Source organism: Homalodisca vitripennis, chromosome 4 (genome assembly GCF_021130785.1).
Source record: "Homalodisca vitripennis isolate AUS2020 chromosome 4, UT_GWSS_2.1, whole genome shotgun sequence".
In the NCBI taxonomy this organism is placed as follows: Eukaryota; Metazoa; Arthropoda; class Insecta; order Hemiptera; family Cicadellidae; genus Homalodisca; species Homalodisca vitripennis.
In genome coordinates, this window is record NC_060210.1 from 114,775,497 (window position 1) to 114,791,347 (window position 15,851).

The 15,851-nt window shown below is 37.1% G+C and overlaps 1 protein-coding gene across 1 annotated transcript; it reads right to left on the reverse strand.

Annotated features, from left to right (window-relative positions):
* Positions 1-4,432: 4,432 nt before the first annotated feature.
* Positions 4,433-4,822, reverse strand: LOC124361159 (protein SET-like). The gene has a single exon (XM_046815199.1). The coding sequence runs from the start codon at positions 4,820-4,822 to the stop codon at positions 4,433-4,435; it is 390 nt and encodes a 129-aa protein (XP_046671155.1).
* Positions 4,823-15,851: the final 11,029 nt, after the last annotated feature.

Sequence of the window (15,851 nt, forward strand, 5' to 3'; positions counted from 1 at the left end):
GCAGACTGCAGACTATTGTGGAATTCATCGAATAGAGCTAACAAGTTTTTCGATTGTAGTTGTCAATCGATTATTCATTTGTCGACGTGGTGAAACATAGTTCCTAAAACCTTAACGCCGACAACTTGATTTTATTCGTAGTACCCACAAAGCAATGATGTCGCACCGACAGCCGATTATCAATTCTATAACGTTTAAATTAATCATCTTATAACAATCGTTTCAACCTTCTAAAAGAAAAGCAGGTTATTGAGGGTGACCAGAAATAGTATAGACATTAGAGCAAAGTACTTAAGGCGCACTTAGTTATAAGCCTTAAGGGACAATGTAACTAAATAATTGAGTTTTCGAGAACAACAATATTATATATTTTTGTTCCCAAACTATTTGGAAACAAGTATTAAGTATAAGCACTGGTTTTGCATTTTCAATGTCAAAAGTGTGTCTTTTAGATTAAAATTCATTACCGCGCAGAGCTAATTTTTCTCCTCCAGGTGTCTATTAGAAGCAAAACGCTTCATATTCATAATATATATCATATATAAATTCATTACTAATGTGCTTTATTTCTGTATTTAGTTTACTAGGTTAGTTTCAATGTTTTAGAACCATTTTCCAAATTTATTCTTTTTATACTGTATGTACCTATTGAAACACACAGTTGGCCATCAGCTGTCACTTATCAGCTGTTAGTTGTTGTACTCATACATAACCCTACTTTGTGACTGATTCACTGTTCATGTTGGGTTTTGTGGTTCAGTTTAGTGATTTAGTTTAGTACTTTTGTGTTAGTCATGAAGCAATCAACTAAAAAACATTATTCAAGAAGTAAAGTTGGTAAGAAAAATAAATGATGGCCGGCAAATCAAAATGAAAAAATTGAAAAAAGAATAAAGAACATTGAAAAAAGAAGGTGTTACCTATGGGGCTGGCCTCTTTTAACTGCAAAAGATGTTAGTAAAATGTAAAATACCAAAAACAAAGCAGTTTATGTAAATAGCCTTACTTTTTCATTATAAATAAACATCTGAAGTTTTTTGCGATTTACCGTAAGTTTGATTTTCCTGTGTTTTTCATCACATTTTACAGCATACCTTTTTATTTTTTGAGCTAGAGAGCTAAAATTTTGTACATATGATCTTCAATATATTTTGCATAAACTGTAGCATGGTAATCAAAATATTTTTAGCCATACTCCTAATATAATTTTTTGCATTCATTGAAAAATTATAATTTTGTAAAAAAATTTAATTATATGTCGGTTATTTATTTTTTACAACAAATAAAAAACCATGCTACAGTTTGTATAGCTATTTATTAGCTTTAAACAATGTTTAAATAATTGAAATAGGTGCAATACAAAAGGAGTTATGTTGTAAAACAAGAATATGGGATTTTTTTACCCCTTCCACCGAAGGGGTGGGGGTGGGGTACACTAAGGTACACTTTTATCCATAAAAAGATTTTTTAGAAAGAAATATAAAAAAAATTGGGTAAATTTCTCCCTTAAGTGACTACTTCTTTTGGGTGGCTATGGGTACATAGGGGGGAAATACGTATCATGTCACGGAACGTCACGCATGTTCTCTTTGTATACGCTAGAGGTGGGACTATCGCGACCATTTTGATGACAGAGCGTTTCTTAGTTTCTCCTCTCAGTGGCTATCCAGGCGTGCCAGCGAGAGGTTACTACATGGCTCCTTATTGAAGTGACTATTTCTTTGGCAGACTACGGATGTATGTTTTGAATGGGGAATAGCTTTCGCGTCGCGTCACTCATGTTATGTTTCCACATGCTTTCAAAGTAGAATGACAGCTTTACTGAATCTTAAACAATCCGTTATACAGACATCTGATCTGAACTTACATGTCATTTAAAGCACGTTTTACTGCAACTACCAGCAATCAACAACTAGGCAATGGGAATGGTGTCTGTACTCAGCTATGACGGAGCGTGTATATTATTATTATTATTTGGATTCACAGGTAGAAAATACTTGTTTATCTCTTTTTCGACTAATAATTTTAATGGGTGAAAACGAAGACAATTATTCCGATTCACCCACAAAACCAAATAAAAATATATGCTGTGTTTACAAGATATTATTCCAGAATTTTTACTTTTTATTTTAATTTTCATAAATTCATAACTTAATTTTTAGAATATAATCAATGAAAATTATGTAATTATTTAGGAAATGCAAGATTTTATTGAAAATGATACAGGCCAAATTATAAAAACTAATATCAACGATAATAATGAAAATGTATAAATATTTATTACTTTAATATTTAGAAGTCAGTAATCATTGTAATATATGAAGTGTTCGCTCACTCTTTCATCCTTAGCATCATAGAACTGTTCCTGGCGTAGTTCGACGAGACAACTGGTCTTGCAAAGACATTACATACTCTTGTTGTTTCGGCAGGCACTCTGAATGCCTGAGCTGAGCAATAAGTCTCCATGGCAAAATGTGAGGCTACTACTACCCACAATCCCAAAGAGTTAGATTTGATCATATTTGAGATTTAGACGACATTTCTCATTCCCACAAGTACACCATCCTTTCTTATTTGTTAGTGCACAGTCTTGATTATAGACCCTTTTGAGGATCTATAATCAAGGGCAGTGGTCAAGTCGGAACATTTTGTGGTTGGGTAAACAAAACTCGGCGTCATTATGTCACCGTTGAGACTAGTTTTCTCCGTATTTATGATATCATGCAGTGTTATACGACCAGCGATTTAGTTGTAGACTAATTTCGATCTAAGGCCATTGATATTCCAGAAAGATACATCTACAACCTGATGTTGAGTGTGGAATTCTATACGTTGTTTAGATTTGGATTACACTATCTTAGACAGTCCATTAAGAAATTTAATGGCGAGATCCATCTTTTGAGGTCTTGTTCTAAGACACTCCTTTAATTCTCTCAAATATTTGACCTGTTTAGAAGTTTAGGAGGGAAAAAATACATCTCAGCGATTATGTTAGTGGATTATGATGCAGTGCTTCTCTGGAGAAGTTCTTCAGAAACAACTATATCAGTCTCACTCTAGAATGTATGCTTAGGGGTCTGTCATGCCATGCAAAATTCCTACACAGTTTGAATAAATACACTGAATAAGGTGATAAATCCGGACAGAAGCGAGAACGGCACTGAGTGATCAAGTAACTGATAGGCTGAAGGAAAAGCCAGGCCCAGGTACGTATTTAATATGCAAACATTAAGGTTTTAGACGTTTCATATTAGAAAGGTCTGAAACCAAAATACCAACAATTGTTTGTTAAACTTGATAACAGACCCACACTGTAACAGGACGTGTTCGGTACTATTTTATATGTACGCATAAATACATACTTTGTATAAATGATCTGAAGATATTGCCCAGAACCTTTTATCACATTAATTCAGGCTAGGATTAGATGATTATTTGTTACCATGCGGAAATACACTGCTCATACCTGGATTTGAATCTCGTTTCCCAGGGTGACGAGCCGAGACGCTATATACTTAGTTACCAGAAAAGGTAAGCAACCCAATAAGACAACATCTACATTAAACTTAATTAAACCTATGAAAAGTACTTTTTCCAAGATAATTCTATTTAAAGGACTATTATTTTCAGGTGGAAACATTTTGAAGCCAGGTTTTTTTTAACAACTATGCAAAATAATGAAATTGTATCTTAGAAAAGTATTGAACAGGATGAAAATTAATAAATGAACACCAACAACATAAAAAGTGTTTGCGACAAAAATCTCAAAAATTTAAAACAGAAATTCAAAACAATATATTGCGATATTAAACGCAATTTTTCTACGGATTTAACATCACAGTAATTGAGTAATAAGAGTTGACATCTAGAATAACTTTGTAAAATAATTTTACTTGAAAATTTCATGAAAAAACACTTCAACGTTATTTTTTCACAAATTATGTCCAACTCTAATGCTTAACGAGATAGTGTACCATTATGTACGGTTCAATTCACCGCAATTAATATGACGTTTTCGTATGTGTTATCTACAAGATTATTTTCAATGGTGTTCTGTGACAAAGTAAGGGTATTATAACTCGGTGTATGACAATTGTGCTGTATGACTTTGTTTAATTTCTAATTTAAGTGTCTAAATAGGGTAGAAATGTATTTTTCTACTCAAAAAGAGGGATGGTTTTGTCTTCCTCGGGATTTTTAAATCGCCACCACCATTTTGAGTCTAATAAGATATTTAAGATTTATAGATGAAATATTGATCATTAAATAATCAGAAACTGCTTAGCCGATACCTCTAGACTTTTCTTTAGACAATATACTTTAGTAAAAGTACACTTGAATATATATTGATTGATTCACGAAGTAAACTCTATACTTATATACATAATTTACATTCAATAAATTAAGCTAGTATAACACATCACACTGGTTTCTAAAAATCAAACAAATTTTCATCGTCACTGCTGTTGTCAGAATCGGCAACCTCCTTCATAAGTTCTCTCAGGACATCATCATCGACGTAATCATAATCATCAGTGCTATCTCCATCGTGAACATCACACCCTTCATCGCTAGTAATGTCTTCTTCTATTTCTTGAATCATCAACCCTGTTTTGAAATAAGGAACAGGGTTCTGCCAAATCTCGGTTCTGAATGTTTCTGCCAAAACTTCGCCCAAAAAGTCTTCATTATCTTCAAACCACTCAAAAAAGTTCTTCTCTTCAAATTTTCTCTTCTGTCCTAGTGAAATGGTTGCTTTTCTTCCTTTCAAGGGGATCTTTTTCTTCCATACAATTTGAGTGCTATTAGTTGTACATGCCATGTTGTCTTTGAAGGAAACCTCTTTAGTTAGTTGTTCATTTTCTATAAACGGGTTCTTTTTAAAGAAAAAGTGAATTTTAAAATTGGTTCTAGCACTTTCTCCCTCTTCTACCTCAAAATGTGTCAGGTATTTGAAACAATCCTCCACTTCTTCACTGACCAGAGAAGAAATCTGTGTGTGATAAGTGAATACAGTCGCCCAAAAATTCGGTATGTTATTAATGCATTTACTTCTTTCCTGAAAGAATGGCCTCTTCAAATGATCATACTTTATCAAAGTTGTTTGTTTTTCTATATAAGCCTTCTCATCTAAAGCATCTATCTTTGCCTGAACTGATCTCAGGTTATTTATACATCTTTTAAGGGATTTTTCTTCGCTCTTCAATCGGCTTCTTAAATCTGCTTTCTTTAGTTTTCTGTTTGTATGTGCAGGTTTTTCTTGAGACATGTTTATTAAATATTGGATAAAAATAAATTTAACAACAAATTTTAAAAATGTGCCAATATAAGTAACAAACTTACATTAGGTTCCGGTTTTATTTAACTAGTGTTTACAAACAACATTTTATTAAGATTGTTCAGATGTTGTAATTATTTAATTTTATAATTAACATATGGTATTATACTTAGATATTAACTGTTGTAGATATATAACTGGCTATTTAGGTTACAACAGAAACAAACAGTATTACAATACTAACGTATTCCTCATCTTAGTTTCGGAAGACAAAAATAAGTTACAACGACGCTATTAATATTGTCTCTTCACTGAATAATCATATGCCAACATCTAATAAACAATCTTAACATGTGTAATGAATTTTACAAGAAAGAATGTTCTAGAACATTGTTCAAACTTTGCATGTGCTTCAAAACAGACATTTAATAACGATCTCTCTTATTTCTTTCTTTTGTAATATTCGTGTAGTAAATGTAAAAATATAACCCCATCCCAGATTCAGGTTTAAGATATATTACACACGGAGCAGGTACGGACTTGCAGAAAGAGACGAGAGTTACTGTATATGGCGGAGACTGGTCTAGAGTTTTATGGACCTTTTCAAGGAGAACGAATGTGACCCACACGTTAAATTTGTTTGACCGTGCCCGAAGAGCGTCAGCACGCCAATGCTTCAGCGCGAATCCGCGTCCGCTCAAGGCGAGATTTACGTTTTTTTTAACGGGGGTAGTCATCACGTAACTTGGGTTCGAAAATACTCACTTAAAGTTGTAGCCCGCCTGATAGAAAAAATTGTTTAGTACAGTGCAGTGGTTAAGCAGCTGCATTGCCTTGTCATTGTTTGGGTTTTTGTTTTGGTTTCTTTTTGATGCGATGCGTATGCGCGTCAACGTACATATATCGAACACCTAATTACGCTAGAGTGCAGGAATCCTTCTATTTTGGGATAAAATGTTTAGAAGAGTACCGTTCAAGGGCAACAACCAACAAGGCTTGAAATAACGTGGGCATTGCAATCATTCCAAAACCTGGAGATCTTGCAAACAGATAATGAGCACTTGAAGTAAATTTGACAAAAAAAGAATATCCTTTTAAATATATTAATATATTCAAACACAAGCTCAGACTATGTTGTTGGGATTTAGTTTGAGGATAAAACAACAACATTAAAACAAACAAAAGTCAACAACAAATATTAAAGAAGCTACATTTAACACGAATTATAAGACTTTGTACTTTGAATGCATTGGTCAGTTTATTTAAATATTATCTAAATGCCAGTTTAAAGAACCCCATTCTTTAACAAAAACTGTTTTGTCATACGTACGAAGAGCCTTTTATCTTATTTCTCTTTTATACTCTATGCCTTTTACCTTTTCCACATTATGTTGGAGACTAATTAAAGAGAAAAGGAGAGTGTCTGTGTCTTCAAATAGATCAGTCCCAGTTAGCTCACATATGGTGATCGGGGCTACAGTTCATAGCTTCTTCAAAGTTGGGTAGGCATGAATCGTACCGAAAGGAACACTAGTAATTGTAAAACGTTTCTGATTGGCTAGGAATTTTTACTGTAGTAATATCAAAAATATTAACTGTCAACATGGCCTGTGCCAACCTGGGCCTCTCCAGAGGGTACCAAGGAAAGAACATCTACATAATGTCAGACAGCTCTTAAAACTCTTGACTCCAACAGCATTTCATCTAAGCTTGTGTGGGAGTGCTTCGACACTCTCTGCAAGCTTGGATCACGCAACTTTGTACGTCTTGGTTGGGTACCGGGCCATAGAGGCATAGGTGGCAACGATTGCGCTGACGAGCTTGCCAAAAGCGGAGCAAGCATGCCATACACTGGTCCAGAACCGAGTTGTGGTATAAGCAAGTCAGCTGCTTACCAAAGTATAAACAAATGGTCCAGGAAGACACACCGCTTGCGGTGGCAGAGTCACCAAGGACAAGCACTCGGCAAAAGACTGCTTACTGACTCTAGCTCCGGCTTCACCAGATGGCTGATGGAGCTGGGCAGGGATCAGGTTAAGCAAGTGATTGCCATGATCACTGGACACGGCCACTTCAGGAAGCACCTAAACACTCTAGGTTTACGAAATGAGGACTTGGAGTGCAGACTCTGCAATAAGTCTGAAGAGACTGCAAAACACATAATACTGGACTGTGAGAGACTGGGAGCAAGGAGAAGGGCTCTTTTCGGTGATAAACAACCAGGCGACGAACCAGATGCTAGTATCGGGGAAAAGCTTCTTAGCCTAATTAAGGGCACAAAGATAGGCTTACCCCTCTAACATCAAAGGGCCACACAATAAGCTCAGGTTGACGTGTGAGGATCTTTGAATCCACCCCAATATCCCAACGCAAAAAAAAACTCAACATAAGTTCATGAGATTAGTCGTGTTGTTTCACGTTCTTTATGAGGTTGCGTTCCGTTACAAGTGCTAGCTTAAACTATCTACATTGCCATATTTATTAATTTTTAAGTTAATTTATTATAAAATGTGCAGAAAACTGTTTTCTTAGTTATTTTAAAATATTGTGACACCTTTTATGCTACATAGTAGTTGTGGTTCTTTTCAATATTTAGTTTTTGTTATTCTCTTAAATATTGAAAAGAACATGCAAATTTTGTATATCGAAAGGAAAGGAGAAAAGTTAAACACGAAAGAAGAATTACATATTTATCTAAGTTATAAAAAAGATCCTCACAACATATTATTAAATAAAATTATTAAACACAGAATACTAATAAAAATTACAACTGTGTGATACAAATTTAACATGTGTTTAATGGTCCACATGCGTATATTTAGTTTGTTTATTATTTAGTTATAGGAGGTTAATATTCACACTGATGATGGTTTATACCGAAACACGTGTCTGAAATAAAATAAATTTCAAAAAGGGTTTTAGTTCACGATTCATTATACTAACGATGTCTTTATAGCTTAGTAAAGTGAACGCGTAACTTATCCAGTCTTTACGCGGACATTACACTACAAGTCGAGTTTCGGCCGGCCGCACATCAAATTCGCCGTGATACGATATCGTGTAAAAAAACGTATGATTGTACATGCCCCGCCGCGTCGCATTTTTTTGGAGGGGCCACTCCAAGACACAAGTGACATGCGAGCCTGGGACGCGATTTGTTACAGAAAGTAACAATGTCAAAGTTGTTTCATTCCCTCTTATTGTCATAAGAGAAGTGTGTAGTTAGCTTCAAAATATACTTGATTCAATGAGTTATAGCTAACAATGTATATGAATAGTGAAAACAAATAAAAATAACTATGTTAAATTATTGAAGCAGTTGGGATTAAACTTCAAACAAAAACATCAAAATTCTTCGTGATTGGAATTTCAGGTCTCCCAGTGGAAACGAAGACACCTTTTCAAAATTCGAAAAATTACTGACATGTCTGACTAACCAACGTCAGCATTTCGTTGTTATGGGGTATTTCATCATTGACACGTTGGACAACACTCACCATGCAACAATTCGATTGGTCGATTTACTTAGGTCATTTGAGCTTGATTTGCTAGTCAAATCTCCAACGAGAGTGACGGCTACAACAAAAACTGTAATCGACAACATCATTACCAATCACCCAAGTGTCGCAGTGTCTGTGGTGAATACAGCTATATTGACCACTACGGCCAAGAGGCCGTCATTAGTGGGATACAACTTATAAGGGAGCCCAAAATTAAACAAACAATAAGAGACATAACGCCAGAAAACATCACTCACCTTAACGCTTCCCTTTCTAAAGAAAGACGGACTTTTCTAAATTCATCTCAACGCGTAGAGCAACAGTTTAAATTGTTTACCGACACTCTTAATTTCCACGTTAACACCTGCTGCCCTAAAAAAACGATTAATGTCTTTGAAAAAACAATTGGATCACACCAGGAATATAGTTTCTAGAGGGAAACTGAAATTTATGTCCGAAATTTATAAAAACACTTCTAATGAACAGTTCAAAATATTTGTCAGGAATTATAAAGAAATATATATTATGAAAGTGATCCAAGCTGCGAAAGCACTCAATGTCTCCAAACTTCAAAAAACGTTTAGAAAACAACTTGAGGCATCATAAACAATAAAACAAATGCACACAAACAAATCAAAAATTAAAGTTGGGGATAGGCTTGTGGAGGATGAGACTGAGATTGCTTGTCGGTTTAACGAGTTTTTCGCATCCGTTGCTGACGGGAAAGGTCCTAGGCCATTTGACCCTAAAGTACACCCCTCGCGAAGGCAGAACCCAGCAGCATCAATGATGTTGGCGCCCGTTGTTGAGGATGAGCTTCACCTAATTATCCAGCAGCTCCCAGCCAAAAAATCAAATGACTTCAATCTGATATCCCCGTGGCTCATTAAAAAATGCTGCAAGCATTTAGTGAGACCCTTAACTGAATTAGTAAATTATTCATTCCAAACAGGAGTGCTCCCCTCTATCCTTAAAATTGCAAAAGTTGTTCCAATTTTAAAGAAAGACGACCCAGCTTCTATAAATAACTACTGGCCGGTCTCAATTTTGCCAGTATTCAGCAAAATTTTTGAAAAGCTTTTTCTTATAAGAATGCTTCACTTTTTGGACAAATACAATCAGCTCTCAAAATCTGAATAGTTTGGGTTCAGAAAGGGTAAATCGACAACCAACGCCGTCGTTGGTCTTGTCGATATTATTGTAGAGGGGATTGAATGTCGGAACCACACAATGAGTGTGTTCCTGGATCTGTCCAAAGCATTTGACTGCGTTGACCACAATATACTGCTCGACAAACTTGAGTCCCACGGCATTCGAGGCGTGCCTATTAAATGGCTTAGCTCATTTCCAAGTCACAGAGCCCAAGTTGTCCAGATATCAAATAAACCATCCAAGCCAATAGATCTTAGCTATGGAGTTCCCCAGGGGTCTATCCTCAGTGTGTTTTTCCTGCTTTATGTCAACGACATAGAATCATCGCTTCTGCATGGAAGAACAGTGCAGTTTGCAGATGATACAACTCTTTTTTTCAGTGCAAGATCAAGCAAAGTTTTGTAACAACAGGCTTTTGTTGATATCAACATGTCCAATACTTCAACAGCCTCAACCTCTCAATAAACTCTTCAAAAACCAACGTTTTAAATTTTTCTTTGCGCACTGCGGACAACCAGTGCGGACCTTCCATCTTGATGGCTGACTCCACACTGAACGAAGTCTACTCTTCAAAATGTACCTTGATCGAGGACTGACATGGAATGTGCACATTGATCATGTTTTCGCCAAAATCTGCTCAGGCATCTTTGTTCTGAGGTCTTTAGCAAAATACTGCCTGAGTCAGGTACTGATTACAGCGTGTTATGGCTTGATATACCCCCACCTGGCCTATGGAGTGATCCTTTGGGGAGCTTGTGCTAATACTCAGTTCCAAAGAGCTTTCAGACTTAAAAAAAGCAATTAGAATCATCGCAAAAATCAAATTCAGAGAGTTGTGCAGGCAAGTTTTCAAGAAATTGCAGCTGTTGACTCTGCCATGTCTCTACATATTAGAAACAACTATGTTTTGTATGAATAAATGTACCTTAATTAGAGGCCAAAACATACACATGTATGAGATACGTGGCAGAGCAAACTACCGAACTGGTAGACACAGAATGGTAGTTTATGAACACCTGCCTTCACAAGAGGGTGTTCAATTCCTCAACAGACTGCCCAATTCAATCAAAGATACTCCAACGCCAAAGTTGTTACAACTCACCTAAAACACTTCTTGGTGTCTCAAGCATTTGATAATGCAGGTGAGTTTTTGGCTTTCAACTGGGAGGCCGCCCAATCAGAAGACTGACACCGCTGTTCGACGTGCGTTGCATTGGCGATGAATGAAAGAGGTGTGATTGTAAAGATTGTGTGTCTGTATGTGTATTATAGTATGAATGACAGAAATTTTAGGATATCATTATTAATTGACGTTTGCCATATGATGTAATTATTGTCTCAGCAATAAAACAGATTTGATTTTTTCAAATATTTTAAAAAATGATGGAAGCAATGAAACTGGTCTGTCACATGTAACATTTTTTCCTTTTAAAGGTAAATTTGCATTACTATTTTTTATTAGGGTCAATGTTATTTCATCCACCCTAGATGAGTATTTAGTTTCAAAAGAAGAAATTACTCTAAAACGCCAAGTAATGATAACCGTACAAAAGGAAATTTATGTATTCTGTCTTTAATTTGAAAACTTCATATTGCTGATTGGCTTAATATTGGGTATGATTAAATTATCAACAGATTAAACAATAAATTGTTGAATGTTTCCTCTGACCTTAATGGAATTAGCTTATGTTATGTGTGAGTATACCTCTCCATGTTTCCAACCTGATTACATTCCAAATTGCTTTAATTCTGTTTGAAGAATTTTATTGCTTTATTTGAGAATCTACTAAAGCTCAATTAAGAAAAACAGTCTTTTTTCTTCTAATTTCTTCTTTTAAAGTAAGTTTTTTGTCAACCTAAACTCTTTTTCGAGCTCCACTATTTTAAATTTTAAACTCTTTATTTCATTTGTAACCTTTTTTTTCTACGTAACAAATAACCAAATAAAGAATGAAATAGTTCATATTTATTCTCCACTAATGTTTGGTAAACCTCCATCCAACTTTCATTTGAGATCTGCTTAGCAAAGGTTTCAAAATTTGATTGGCAAAATATTCTACTCTCTTTTTTATGTTCTTTCTATATTCGGTATTTTAATTTTATATACATCTAACTGTCCATCATGATTAGATATTTGTGTTATCACACACCTTGCATCAATTCTATGTGAAATGAAGTTAGTAGTAAAATTATCAGTAGAAGTACTAATAACTCTATTGGGAGATCAACCTTATATATTATGTCATACATTTTCTATAAATATATTTTTTATATATTTATACATTTTTATGTGTTACATTTGGTCAAAATAAAATTATTACATAACTCATCCATCACTCAGTAATTCAAACTTATTGAGAAAAAGTTAAAAGTAGCAATAGTAAGGGGTATGATGAAGACAACCTAAAAATGAAAATTCTCTTACACAAAATTCTGTCAAACAACACTCAAATTCCTTTTCAGCTGAAATTCCCACCACGAGAGGTAGGGCTACTGGTTTACTTTTTATACTGTTAATACCCAAACATTACCCCTCCACCGGAAGTGGCTTTCCTTAAAAAGTATGATCTTAAAGTATCATTCAATATTTAAATATAGTATTTGAGTTTCTTTTAAATTAATTCTACTTAGTGCAACTATGTCTGGTTTAATGATATACGTAGATAACTGTCAATTATTTGAGCTAAAGATGCGTTTAAAGCAGTGGCGTAGCGAAGGGGGGAGTCCAGGGGGTCCGGACCCCCCCGAAATTTTAAGATATATTAAAAAAAAAATAAGCATGGAGCAGGAGAAAAAAAAGGAGAGTTATCATTTACTCTTGTCTACAAACATTAAATTGATTGATTTAATTGATTAAAGTGACCGTTGTTAAAAATATAATTGTCCTTTCGTTTAAATCATAAAGTATCAAACGATACTTTTGGGCTCGGCCTTTCGGATAGTGTAGTGTCATCACGGTATTGCTACAAAGCGCGGTCACGTGACATCGCAAAGCAACCTAAATTGTAACACGGCGAACCTTCGACCTCCAGCGCTCGTTGTGTAAACAACTCCTGGAACAACATGAGTGACATCTTCAAGAAGATGGGACAGCGTGCCTTTGGAAGCGCCGGGCAGCCAGCTAAGAGGCTTAGCTCTCCACCTGCCAGCTCGGCGCTGCTCCAGCAAAGGGCCTTTTTAAAGGCCACAACGTCACCACTGCTACTGTGACATCTGACCAACCTACGGCTTTGGATTCTACGCCCAGGATACAATTGCTGTTCCTGGACAGTGTTCCGGACTGGCCTACCCACGCCAAGAAGTTGGAGGAGTTGGCGCGGGACGGCCTGACGACAACATTCCGCGGTGGTCACTTTCAAGCGATAGTGGAGGACTTCAGGGCAGTTCAGCGGTACCTATGTTCCAAGAAGCTGCCCTTCTACACTCACAACCTTGGGCGTGAAAGATCGCTTAAGGTTGTGATAAGCGGACTGCCCGACACCGATGATGTGGAGCTCTTCGATGTCTTAACTGACGAGGGCTTCGGCGTCGACGAGGTTGCACGACTTCGGACAGCTAGGGGACCTACCAGAAGCTGGCTGATCACGCTGACAAGGGACAGAACCCTGACACCAAGCGGGCTTGCCAAATCTACAACGTGACAAGCCTGCTCCATGTCAGGGTCTTAATCACTGTCTACAAGAAGCCGGTCGGCCCGCCGCAGTGCTACTGGTGCCAAGGTTTTGGCCACGGCTCCGAAAAATGTGGGAGGCCGAGAAAATGCGTCCACTGCGGGGAAAATCATCTGAAGATGAACTGCCCCAAAGTCTCGACGGAGAAGGGGCACTGCTGCAATTGTGGCGGAGATCACAACGCCAACTATCGTGGGTGTCCAGCCTACAAGGAGGCCTAAGCGGCAGTTGTCCAGTTAGGCCACAAGTCCCGGCCAACCAAACCAGCGGCGAGGCGATCAACGGCCCAGCCGCCCAAGCGACCAGCGCGGGACGAGTCACCAGCGGATTCCGTATCGAAGAGTGAGGCTGAGGACGACATGCCGCAGAAGAAGAAGCGCCGGAGGAAACCCCAGAACCCAGCCAACCGACTTCCTCACCCGCCGGCATCTGTGGCTAACCTTCCGGTCACACAGAGGCCCAGGGCTACTCCCAGGCAGAAACTAGAGTGGCCACATACACCAGCCACTCCGCCGCAACAAACGGAGGCGCCAGCAGCTGATGCAGCAGCAGAAGCAGCCGTCTTGAAATAGCTGCGCAGCTGACCGCCCTCACCCGGCTCTTCAATGAAGCAGTGGCACACCGACCAGCTGATAGACTGCTGCAGGAGCAAATTGTTCCAGTTGACAGGCAAGCCATTGAGCTCAACTGCTCAGATACTGCCCACAGACCAGGAGGAGCGCCCAGAGGCCATCCTAGCGACCCGACTTGGACAGTTTAAATTAGCGACCACTTCGTTCAAATTCGTCTTGGGGACGTAAAATGGCTGCTTAGAATTAAGTCACGACGTTGATTTTAGTGTCATTAAACTGTAGTCGTGTATATAATTATCGCAAAAAATATAAAATATCACTTTCGGTCGGAAAATACACTTAAAAAGCTCTATTGATAAGTAGTTCCGACTACTTTGGATTTCACTGACTGAGGTAATATTTTCATTTTCCTTAGTATATTCCGATCGGAAGTGATTATTCTTGTTTTTTTTCTCGATAATTATATATTAATTAGTCTGCGTTGAATTAATACCTAAAATTAATGTCCTAACAAAATTATAAATACCACTTTTACCTCAACCACTCAACCAGTGAAATCCAAAATCGTCAAAACTTGAATCTGTAGAGAGCTTTTCTTCGGTATTTACCGACCGAAAGTAATTTTCCTCGATAATTATATAGGTAGTCGAGTACAGTTTAATGATAACAAAAAATCGTCGTCCTAACTCAATAAAAAATACCACGTTTACCTCAATAACTGAAGTCCGAAGTAGTTGAAGTTCTAATCATTAGAGTTTTTCAGGTGTATTTTATTTCTGACCGAAAGTGATTTTTTGGATTTTTTTTCCGATAATTATATACTTGTCTACAGTGTAATGATACAAAAAATCGTCATTATAACTCGTTCATAAATACTTCAATCGGTGAAATCCAAAGTAGCCGAACTTCTAATCAGTAGAGTTTTTCAGGTGCATTTTCCGACCGTTAGTTTTATCTGTACCCGAGCAACGCTCGAAAATTGCCCTCCTTTTCTAAAGGGTTTCGGCCGTCAGTGGCCCAATGTCCCCGAAGGGGTATTTAATTTTTTCCACAGAATATAGTTGTGTCAATTATACGCTTCAGTGAAGCTCTGTTTTGTTCTTTTTCTTTCTTATCCAGTGAATCCAACATCACTTTGGTGCCTTATACTCGGCCAGAATCGAACTTCGTAAAGTTTCTATAGCTATACAATAAAATTTGTGGTACTAGAGTTGCTGTGAGAGTTGAATTTGCCTATTACATCTTTCCACTTTCTATAAGGCGTAGTTACTAAAGCCCATATTTTTGGTATTTACCTTTTACCAGTGAACTCATTGGCAAATAACACACAAAACGTCTCCCGGTTTCGGACCCCCCCCCCGAACGAAATTTCTGGCTACGCTACTGGTTTAAAGCAAAGTCTTCCACTAAGTTTTCGACAAGTTACAGCAATTTGTTGCTTTTACTACAAAATACAGCAACTTTTTCATTCTTCCACTTGTGGAGAGACAAATCTTCCACTAAATTTTGGTTTTCTGCAGAGTCTTGGTCAAAGAAAGTTGACAACTAAAAGTGGAAGATTTGTTGTTGTGCGCTTTGCGCAAGCAGCTTGTAGTAAACTAGTGAAGAATTAGTGACAATTTCTTATGTATAAACTACTTACTATCAGTTAGTACACAGGTTTAATAACTACTCTGAA